Source organism: Meles meles, chromosome 18 (genome assembly GCF_922984935.1).
Source record: "Meles meles chromosome 18, mMelMel3.1 paternal haplotype, whole genome shotgun sequence".
Lineage (NCBI taxonomy): Eukaryota > Metazoa > Chordata > Mammalia > Carnivora > Mustelidae > Meles > Meles meles.
This window is the reverse complement of record NC_060083.1, coordinates 27768383-27780603: the sequence shown is the minus strand read 5'-3', so window position 1 is coordinate 27780603 and position 12221 is coordinate 27768383. Positions and strand designations below refer to the sequence as shown.

The following is a 12221-nucleotide window of genomic DNA, read 5'->3' as shown; positions in this document are numbered from 1 at the left end:
TATGTAGGACCTTGGCTTAAAATTCATGTAACATAAAACTGGTCATAATTTTTTAGTAAGCTCTACACCTAATGTGGGGCTTGAACTCATGACCCTGAGATCAAGAGTCATATGCTCCACCAATTATGCCAGCCAGGTGCCCCGAAACTGGCCATCTTAAAAAGAACAATTCAGTAGTTTTTAGTATATTCCGATGTTGTGCAACCATCACCACTCTCTGATTCTAGGGCATTTCCATCACCCCCAAAAGAAACACAGTCACCAACAATTTCCATACACTTTTAATATGAATCCTACTGAAGTATAATTTACATGCAATAAAATTCACTGATTTTAAGTACTATAGTGTGATGAGTTCTGACGAATATAGATGCTTGGGAAATCACCACCATACTCAAAATATAGAATATTTCCATCATCCCCTGAAACACTCTTACATTTAAAAGATGTCTCAGTGAAGGAAACGGGTAAGGAGCAGTTAGGAAGATAAAAAAGGAGACTCTGGGGTCCTAGAAGCCAAGAGGAGAAAGTATTTCAAGGATGAAGAAATGATCCATTGTGTCAACTGTGTCAAAGGCTACTAAGACACTGAAAAACTCAGATGAAGACTGAGAGTCGTGACAGAATTTCACAGTGTGGAACCCACGGTGACCCTGACAAAGCAGCTACAGTGGGCTGGTGAGGGTGCGAGCCTAACTGAAGTGGGTTCCAAAGGAATGGGAACAGAGTATCTGGAGAGAGCAGGAAGAGACAATGCTTTTAAGAAGTTTTGCTGTCAATAAGGATAGTGAATGAGGGCTAAGTATTTGTGAACTAACGGGGAAAAAAATGAGGATGTAAGAAGGAAAGGGTTAAGTGTATAAGAGGAGTGACTGGCCTTAGATTGGAGCAGGGACTGTTCATCCAAAGTACAGGGGAGATGGCAGAGAATAAAGGCACAGATGCAGACATGTGGGAGCTTGTAGATGCTCTCTTCTCGTTTCTCGTTCCTTCTGTTTCCTCAGTGAATTGAAGAGCAAGGTCGTCAGCTAAGAGGGAGAGTGGGGCAAGAGGGTTTTGGAAGTTGAAGGAGAGAGGAGAAGATGTGAAATTGTCATTCAGGAGGTTCGCAAATGAATTTAAAGTAAGACTAGTCTATAGCACTGGATATTTCTCTCTATCAGCGTTCAGCTATGCAGGTTCACGTATGTGAGTTGATGGAGAATATTGGATTTAAACAAGGTTTTTGTAAAGAGACAGAGTAAGCAGAATGAGGAGAGAACTAAAGGAGTTGAGGGTGTAGGGAAGGTGGTAATTATACAATTATAATGATTAACCTATGACTGACCATAGAATGTAAGCTGAAGATGTAAGGGGGATGGAGGGGTGGCAAAGAAAGGTATGGCTGAAATTAAGATCCTGGGGAAGAAGAGACTCAGCTGGGGTGGAAGACAGGAAGTCAAGGATTTACGAGGCTGGATTATGGGATGGATCATGTGTATGGATATAGAAGTCACCAAGAATTATAACAGGGTTCGTTGTACAGGAGTGAGTGACAATATGCCGGCAACTGAAACATGCAAAGAATGAGAAGGAGTGACCAAAGCGGTGGGGACCACTCTGATAAGTGGTGGTGTGGCACAGTCTGATGACATGAGATTCAAAGATGGGCATTTTTCAGAGGGAAAGGTGGGTGAGAAGGGTCTGGAAGTGGTGATAAGGCACAAAGAAGCCCCTCTTCCCTCTCCAGGCTCAGCGAGACAAGAGAAAGAGAGAAGAGAGAGATCAGTCACTCTGTAAGAGGGCTACAGGGAAAGCAGTGTCTTCAGAGGACAGGCAGATTTCAAGTAGAGAACAATCAGAGAAGAAGCTGAGTATACAAGGGCTTTTGTAAATGATTGACCATAAGTCCTGGAAGCCCCAGTGGAACAGTTTAAAGATAGATATTCCTGGCTTAGCATGTCTCATGCTGAATGCATATCTATCTCCTCTAGTGTTCAACCCAAGAAACAGCAATCTATTTCAAAGCTGGAGGGGAAAAAACTAGGTGAATATACTGAAAGACAATTTGTCTCCAACATGGTTATGGCTCACTTGTAACTGTTGACTTTTGAACTGAAACCTCTACCTCTTCCCCAACCTCTTTATTTGTGGAGGGAGGGAGGGAGAGAGAGAGAGAGACACACACACACACACACACAGCGAGAGAACTATACACTGTCTTGAAGTTTTATCTTTGCTTAGTCTGTACCTTGTAAGGATCCTCAGGATCTACCCAGGCCACGTGAAACATATGACGAATTTCCTCTGCCAGTCCAATTCTTGCTCCACTGTTGGCTGCCACAAAGATGCGTGGGATACCCTCGGCCCTAGCAAGCTCAGAAGCTCGGAGAAAGAGCAAATCCTCCTGGGGCCCAAAGGACCCAATTCGGTATGTGATGTCATTGCCAATAACAATGATATCTCGGCCTTCTGGGTATTCAGGACTTTTAAGGGTCATTTTCCAAGCTACCATGCCAATCTGCAAAAGCACCAGAGAAACAAATAAATAGAAGCTTCTTACATGCAGAATTTTTTTCAAGTTCCTTGAAGGTATCAGACTATACCTTAGACACAGCCTTCACGTAAAGATATGTAGTGGTGAAGAGCCAAGTTTCCTGGGAAAACTAAAACATACATTCTAGCATACTTTCCTGGGTTGTGGTGAGACTAGCTGGTTTACTACGTATTGCCCAGCTGTTTCAATCTGCTTAAAGATGGGAAAAACCAAAGCCTAAATGCACTCAAGATACATATGGAAGAATGCCATGGTGCAGGGAATTCAATCCAAAACTCCCTAACTTCCTATCCTGTCTACTAAGACACTAGCTCCATCTTCTGTGAGAGTCTGTCTGAGAAACTTCTTAGACATGTGAGGAGAGCAGAAAGAGAATCACCTGTCATGAACTATACCACTTTTGCGATCCTGGATCCTTTTACTATTCTCTAGCATTTGACAGGAGTAATAGCAGCATTCTTGACCAGCTTGCTTTAGGTGTCTTCCATTTCTGCAGGAATTCACTAGAGCTCAACACTGCATGCTTGTAAGCAACTCTTGCCACTTTCTCCCAGCACCAGAAAACCAAAGCACGCAAGGAACGATATATGTAAATCTCTACTCTCTGTTCAGGAGCATCTGTCCAGCCACAAAATAAATGATATTGACTCAGAAGGCAGGGGTGACAGGTCTCTTCCCAAATCCTCCCAGCCCTCTCTTCTTTTAATCCCCTTCTATATGAGATCTAGTCAATCCTTCTACTTGTTTATTTGCTAGTTCCATTTCTTTTCTATTCACTCACACCCCAGTTACAGCAGCAGTTTTTCATGCCTGCCTGTCTGTTTCCCTATACCCGGATAAGTAATGTTTTCCATTCTTTCTTTCCCCTCCATTTCTTTCTGGCTCCCCCCCACACTCCCACCCCCTTCACTCGCTCCCAAACACAAAGCCTACCAGATGAACGAGCATTCCTGGTCCTGCCTAATGGAGCCCAGCCACATCTGCAGCCTTGGTCCCTCATCCCCAGGCTGCTGCATATCACCTCATTGGGGAGCCGGCCATCAAGAAGGGCCATTAACAGATGTAAATAGCAGTGTCCCTGGAAAGCCACATGCATCACCCAGACTCAACCGGGCCAGTGATCATAAGCTCTGAGTACACATTCCTCAATCCAATTGCACATCCACTGTAATCAGGCTGGTTGAAGCTTTCCACACAGCTATTTGTGATTCTCAGCATAGAAATATATATATATATATATATATGAAACACCCACAGATAAATATAAGCTATTTAATATATCATACCATTGGCCAAATACAAATCAAAATGGATATAATACACAGAAAAAAATCCAATCACCTTCTGAGATAAGGTATTACTCTATCTGCTCATTAAAGACACAGAAAGGAAGGAGAAACAGATCTTCCAAAATATAGCACGGAGAAACTGCAAATATCGGGATAACTTTGGTCATGGTTTTTAAGAAGCTAGCTAATATAATGCCTGTGTGGGGAGAAATATTTTACACTTGCTTTCCCATGTGGCCCTCTAACCTAACATCTCTTTTGTTTCTCAGGAAGGAAAAGCTATTTCCTCTAAATGCATTTGTAGTTAGGAAGATTGGGTTTTACACCAAATTTTATGATATATTAACCTTAGCCACCTAGGCTAGAAGTAGCTTAGAAACAAGCCTTGAAGAATCTACTTCAGCATTTGCATGCTAATGCAAACATTGTGTCTGTGTGGCACTGGGCAGGCAAATAATACTCTTTTCTTTTGTTATTACCTGGGGACTCTAACTGTGTCACTTGGGCAGTCAGTTCAGCAATTGGCTAGGTCATTATGTTTGCAATATTGACTTCTAATTAGGTGTCAACACAGCAGCACCAAGAACACACTACTCTTTATCAATGTCTTTCCAAAGTGTGTTCCTCATCGACCACCTCCCTCCTCCTTTAACAAGTACCATTATAGAAGGGAGAGTGCTATCCCAGTCTTTGTAGAGTCAGATTCCCTAAAGAAGAGATTCCGTTTTGAGGAAGCATAATGGATAAACATCCAAGAAAGCATCTATTGCTCAACTTATACTGAAATTTAGGTTTTATTGCTATTTGAACAATAGGGCACATAATGGAGAAGATGGGCTTTGGAGTCAAACTAACTTGGATCCGTATATAGGTCCTATCACTTGCTAATTGTGTGACCCTGGAAAAATAACTTTATTGAGCCTCAATGTCCCCATATACAAAACTAACAATGCCTATGGGTTTGACAAATCAACTATTCCAAACAATAATCTATAATGTTAACTCCAACATACAAAATCTGCCCCTTTCTCTCCTCTCAGTCTATTCAAATCTTACCCATTCCAAAAAGATTCATTCAAATTCCATTTCCTCAGTAAAGCTTTGCCTAGCCTCAAGTGACCTCTTCCTTCTCCGATCTCCTACTAAGACCTTCATGTAGAGAATTCATTTGGTAATTAATCATATATTGCCTAGGATCATTTTTTAGCTTGCCAGCCTAAATCATTATATCATCTCCTCCAGTGCCTAGCAGGATCCCTACACATAATATGGGAGTAATAAATATTTGTTGGTTCTGTAGTCATTTCATTTTTTAAATGATTCTTGGAAAAAAGTCAACACCAAGGGCTTAGAACACTGTCTATGACTTATCTCTAGGGATCACAGAATAACAGTCCTAAACATCATTCAACTATTTTAATTTTTAAAAAATAACAAGAATAATAGCTATCATTAAATGAACATCTATCACATGCTGTACTATACTAATATGGACAAATACTGACAAGAGTTAAGAGGTTAGTCTGGGGAATGTCAGCCTCTCTTGGTCCAAATCTCAGCTTTATTCTAGTTGTGTAATCTTGGACCAATTACTTAACTTCATATAGTCTCAGTTTTTCTAATCATAAAAAGTGCTCAGATTATTATTAATTCAGAAGCAGCTGTTATTATTGCCACAAGAAAACTAAGATACAGAGGAATTAAGTAACTTGTCCTTATAGCTAGTATGTTTATTTTTTAAAATATCGTTCACATAATTGTCTTTACTAGAGAAATTAAGGAAACATGTTCCAGACTAGTGCCACTGCAGTTAGTGGAAACAATATGGAAAGATGAACATCAAATACAACACAAATATAAATGTCACTCACTGACACCTAAATGCAGTGTGGTATTCTGGAACAGAAAAGGACATTTGTGGAAAAACTGGTGAAATTCAAAACAAAGCCTGTATTTTACTTATTAGTATTATACCAATGTTAGTTCTAAGTTTTGGATAATTATACTACGTTTATGCAAAATGTCGACATTAGAAAAATCAATGGTTTCACTTAAATATATTTTAACACACCTTTTTCAGCAGACAAATATCATTTAAGCAAGAATAACCTAAGAGGTTAATATTAGGTTATTTGGGTAATCTCTGTACTATCCTTGTAATTTTCTGTAAATCTAAAATATTTTAATATAAACAGTTAAAAAACGTCATGATAAAAACTTTTCCCTCTTCTGGAGGGAAGTAAACTGGCTAATAAGGTCATCATTAGTATTCTGTACAGCCTTACAAAATGAAAGCTGTGAAGACTATGAGTAGCATATTAAAATATCCATGATACGATACTAAATTTGAGGAAGAGGTTTAACAAACTTGTCTATATACCATAGTAACCATGAGACACAAAACAGTGTGGTGGTTAAGGGCAGAGACTCAGAAGCCAGATTTGGCCAGATTTGGAGAATGTGAATCTAACAGAATCTGACTCTGACAGAATAGAGACTCAGTCAGTTTTCTAGGCACTTTAGTAAGTTACTGACCTCTATGTGCCTCAGCTTCCTCATCGGTAAAATGGGATAATAATGACCTCTCCTATAATGTTTGTTGTAAGGATTAAATCCATGGTAAGCCTTAGAACAGTATCTAGCACATAGTAAGGGCACAGTAAGTGTTACAACACTGTATCTACAGACATGTTGGAGGGGGGAAAGGGTAACAAAATTTAAAAAAAAACCAGCAAAATGAGATGATAATTATTTTTGGAAAGATGGGATTGTGTGGGTCTTTTTTTTTTTCCATTTTCAAAATTCTCCTTAATGTGTTTATAAAATTATCAATGTGATAAAAGTTTAAAAAGGAACTAAGAGAAGACCACTGAGTGATCTCTTCACTGAGTGACAGGTACGTGAAAATTACTGTCCCTACTTTAATGTACCATAATAAAAAAAAAATTTTTTAAGGGAAAAGTAGCTCACCAGCCTAAGGATTTCTCGTACTTTATAAAAGCTGACTCTACGTTTTAGTCTTACGGCAACAGATCATATTTATATAAAGTTAGACGGAGAGAGAGAAACACATGAAAATTAAAAATCAAGACTCACCTCGAAGGGAGAAGAATATCAAGAACTGCCTTAGTTGGTTGAGGCTATCATTTCATTTTTAAGAAAGAAATGCTCTGCAGTGATATAGTAGAATGTAAACATATGTATATATAGGTTTATACAATATTAATATCTCTACCTGAGAAGTAACTGCTTCAGTGTTTTTCTGGTCTGATGGTTAAATACATATTTATACTTTTAAAGTCAATATTTGTACAATAGACAAGAACAGTGCCTATCAGCTAAATACATATTTAGGACTGTACCACATGTATTACAAACATGTACTAAAATCGAAAGCTTATATTTATACAGAGCCTTTCATCTTGAAGGGGGCTAAAGAGCTTTACAAACATATGTACATAAAAGGACGTTTGCACTGATAGGCAGGCGAGGTATCAATTCACCCACTCTCCTAAGTCTTCCCGCAAGCAGCCCGGGATAGGAACACATGGTGTCAACAGATGCAGGTCTGTAACAGCTGCAAAGACGTGTAACACAATAATCCACCTTGTGACGCACAGTCATTGGAAGAGGGCTTGCAACTAGAGAATAGCAACCGCTCTCCTCCAGCGCAAAAGCACCAAGGCCACTTCCAGCTTTGTGTTTTTAAATTATTCTCTACCAAACTCAGCTAATCACTTGACAAAATTGAATTTGATACTGGAAATGGTTTCTGAATGCAAAATACTTTCTGTCTGATGATGAGAAGTAGGTTGAGAAACGCTTCCCCTGCCCTTGTTAGATTTAGAGAGAGAGAGGGAGGAGGGAAAAAAAGGGTCACAACATTCAGGAGAAATGGTTCAAAATATGCTATCTAAGAATAGCTTGGTCTCAGAGGATTGGGTCATTACTTCAGAAGACAGTTATATACTCCCCCTATTTAATTAGGACACTAAGTTTTTCGGTCAAATTACTTTATACAGATGGGTCTATCTATATTATACACACAATGGAGATTTTATGTTGAGAATTCTGCAATCACTATAAAAGCATATACAAGTATGACAATGCAGTTAGGAATGTGACATTCACGGAATTCACCTAAGCCCAAGTTGCCTAGTACATTAACTGAAAAATAAAAACCAAAGGAAATCCCATCGCTGAATCCCCTTGTTCCAGCTTCTCTCTCCCTCCAGTGCTTTGGTGCAGGTGACACCCAGGGAAAATGCCACTCCGGGACTGAGGGCAGCAGCCTAAGAGGGACTGCCAGAGAGGTGGGTTTATGGCCCAAGGAGGTTCAGACTCAGGCTCTGTGGCACATGCCCATGGCCGTGCACGAGCTTCTTTCCTGACCACTGACTTACGAAGTGGTCCAGCCACTTACTGCCAATTATGTTTTCACTAATATAGCCATAAATCATTTAAAAATATGTAATTTCAGATGGTTTTTGATAACAGGATGTTCTGATTAGCAGGTTTCTTAGGTTTAGGGTTAACAACCCAAGCTAATTAAAATGAAAAAAGGGAAGAGGATCAAAAGAGTTAGTGTGAATAAGCAAAGGATGAGCAGAAATAAATATCTGCCTTATGCAAGTTCTAAGGAAGAAAATACTTCTTTGGCCACAGTCTGATTCTGGAATAAACACACGCAAGTGAGGGAGGAGGGAATGGGGAGGAGAAAGCAAGCAGAAGAGAACAGTCTTATTTAACTGTTTTTATGTGGGTAAAATGATTTGTGCCACAGTATTTCCATAAGAAGTGGGACCATTATTTTCCTGTAGAAACACATTTGGTTTGAAAAGTATCACTGGACAGGATGTGAAAATCAAACCGAATGAATTATTCACAACCTCCGATCAGAGGTGATCATTATTTCTGATGCTCCAAACAGTGATTAGGATTCTGCCCTGAGATGTCATTTTCTCACTGAGTAACACCAGCGACACAGAAAGGCATTATCTATCTATCTATCTATCCATACATGTATTTTTTCTCCTGGGAGGACCTTCGTTTAATGTTACTATAACAGATACTAAAAACATGACAATATTAACATTTATTCTGATGGTGCCCATAAATGTCATTAGTCTGACACAAAGTGTCAACACTAATCATGACCCAAAATTAACACCAAAATTGACATCAACATTAATTGTACTATCGATGTGAACAGAATGTGCAATTGCACACATCCATGCACACACACACGCACACTTTCCAAAGCTGCTGTTACTACAAAATAAAATACTAATATTAAGCTCAAGCAATAAATTTGAAGGGAAAGTTAAGGGGCAAAAGAGGACGGGATTGTGTTTTTAAGAATGTAAGAAGCATCCATCAACTGTAGCTATGCTGTGGGAAGCAGTAAAAGACTATCTTTGCCATGGTTGCCTTTCTTCTATCTCCTCACTTTGAGTTCAGCTGTAATAGTATTTTTCTATGTGGACTTAAATATAGGTTAGACTGTGGCTGATACGTTAAAGCTTTATTTTCCATGCTAAATGTCTAAAAGTTGAAATTTTCTGGCAAAGCCTCCAGTAACTATTGTTTCACTACTGCTAATGCCCCAGGAAGAGAACCATCGTACAAGGCCCTGGAGTAGCAATACAAAGAATTCTAGAGCGTTAGAGCTGAAATGGACCTAAGCATTATCTGCATCATGAAAATGAGAAAACTAAGAGCCAGTGAGAAGTAATCTGAACTTGAGTTCTTTTATAGATACATAATAAAGTGTTACCTCCCCCCTTTTTGTTTTTCTTTGTTTTTTAAAGATTTATTTGCTGATTTGAGAGAGAGAAAGAGAAAGAGAGAGAGAGAATGCACACTTGCAAGTGAGCATGACCAGGAGGGGTTAGAGGGAGAGAAGAGAGATTCCTAAGCAGATTTCGTGCTGACACGGAGCCCAGTGTAGGGCTCGATCTCACAGCCATGAGATCACAACCTGAGCCGAAACCAAGAGCCGGATGTTTAACCGATTGTACCACGCAGGTGCCCTAGCCTCTTCTCCTTTTGTATCTTGTATAGAATATTAAATCTTCACTTTTAGTTAGATACTATCAAAAAAATAATTACAATATTAACTCATGTTAGAATCTCACACACAAAAAACACATCTGATGGAATAGTAGAAAATACTGTATGGGTGTTAAAATGTGCCTTTTTAAACCACAAGGCAATACGATATTTGACATAATTTGTGCCATTCAGAAAAACCATGCTGAAAAAATATCAATGCCTTTCCATATTGTATTATCTGCTGGGTATCATATTCTGTTGCCTAGTGTTGTATGATCACATAAAAGAGCTGAAAACAATTTTCTTAACAGCTGAAAAACTCTCTTTTTCATGCTTGGATAATTCAAAAATGGCTGAACAAACTTACCTCAACCTTTCGAAAAAGCGACAAAAGGTTAAGAAAAATACCATTTTTGGAGCAAAAAAATTTCATCCCCGAGGTAATTTCTTGAAAATATTACTGAAGATTAGAAACAACAATTTTGAACAGGGGAAATATCTCTTCCTGCAATATTTATAAACATGAGGCTACAGTAATTTTATGCATATACACACAATGCTTTCAGTAAACGTATCAATTTAAAGAAAAAAACATGAAATAGAGCACATACAAGTTGGTGGTATTTGAAAATGGAGCATAGGAGTAATTGGATGATAAGGAAATTAAGCAAGCTGGCCGACTACAGTTCAAGAAGCCTGGCCTGTTAATCGCATAAATGGATGTTGAACTCTGATGCTCCATGCGACACCTTATCCTCTGGTATCATCTGTTGCTGTCCTGATGTTCATTATTGCCTGTAGTTGGAGCTGTAAAGTTGTTTGACATAGGGTACTATATCATTTTTTCAGTAAAATCTTAAAACTTAAAATGGGTAAAAATGCTGGCAAGTACATTCTTTTGTTCAAGGCTACCTCTAGGACTGACTTTTGAAGGAGACTGAGGAGCCCTCCACGAGATCTGCGGTAGTCGGCCAAGGGGTGCTTTAGGATTTTCAGTCAGTCAAATTCATTGGGCCTTTGTTTGCTAATAATGAAAAGAGTCAAATGAACTAATCCACCTGTTGAAAGTCTCCAGTACATAGTAATCATTCAGAAGACATTCTAAGAAAAGTCGTACGCGAAGTAAATAGGTGACAGCGATGAAGGAGGGCACTTCTAGTGAGCACTGAGTGCCGTATGCTGGACACGACACTGCGCTCTAAGTTAACTCGTTGGAATTCTAATAAAATTTGAAGGAAAAAACAAAGCAAAGGATACAATCCCAAAAGAACAGTGTCAGAAATTCATTAGAAGTAATTTCATGGCAGGAAGACATAGCTTTCAAAATTAGCCTCAGTATTTTTCTAACGAGGGGCTCAGTTCTGATTGTGAGGATCATCTTAAACAAAGACTCAAAACCAAACATGCTCACTTAGAAAAAGGGTAAAATAGTAATTTTAAATAAAACTATCTTAACCGCATATTTCATAACCTTTTTCTGTACTTGAAATTCCTATCTTGTTAATCCTAAAAGGATTAAAGAGGATTAAAGTGTGGGGTTTCTTTTTTTTTTTTTGAAGCCCTTGGTGAAAAATAAGACAAGCACAAATTATGAATGTTTACACGTAATCAGCGGTGTGTGATACTTTTCTGCGGAGGATCTCAAAGCACTTACAAACATTTCCCCATCTTCAGCAATAGATTGGTGGCAAGGACCATTAGTCTCTTTTTATAATTTGAACAATCAGTGCACAGACCACAGTCCTGTTTTTCAGATCCGCCTTCTTCAGGTCTATTTCAAAGCTCACCTTCAGCATACCGCAATACAAATATGCCTCTTCTCCAATACATATCTAAAAGATTGACACAGACTCAATTTCTACACCCAGCATGAAAAGGTAAACTGATTTCCAAAGAATGAAACAAAAGCACATCCAAATTAGCTTCACATTCATGGAGCTATTCTGAGGTTAAATTGAGTAAAACAATATACAAAAGTCTAATATTAAACTAGAAAAATATTTGCCCGAGGAATGGACTGAAGCCCACAAACATACACACTCTTCTCCAGTCACAGTTTCAAAGAATAATAGGTTTCACTAGAATTTGAGTCCAGGAAAACCCAAACAATTCCTTTGAGAGCATAGAAAACATTAACCAACTGAATTCAGACAGAAGGTTATGGTGATTTTTCTAAAATAAGAGGTCCTTTGGGTTAAGTGCTCCAGCCTAAAAACTGTCAAAATGGATCTACTAATTAATTTCTTCCAATCTTTTAGGCTTCTATAAGCTTACCAATTTCTTTTCCCTACTAACTCCTAAATTTTTTTTTTGTTTTTATACTCCAATGAGAGATTTCAAAG

The 12221-nt window shown here is 38.6% G+C and overlaps 1 protein-coding gene across 6 annotated transcripts in view; it reads right to left on the bottom strand.

Annotated features, from left to right (window-relative positions):
• ACACA (acetyl-CoA carboxylase alpha) overlaps positions 1 to 12221 on the bottom strand; it is a 290224-nt gene that overhangs the window by 72304 nt on the left and 205699 nt on the right. For all 6 annotated transcript variants that reach the window (XM_045985474.1, XM_045985475.1, XM_045985479.1 and 3 more), the window contains one exon: positions 2231 to 2500. In XM_045985474.1, the coding sequence (XP_045841430.1) occupies positions 2231 to 2500 (270 nt within the window). The remainder of the gene's footprint in view (positions 1 to 2230; positions 2501 to 12221) is intronic.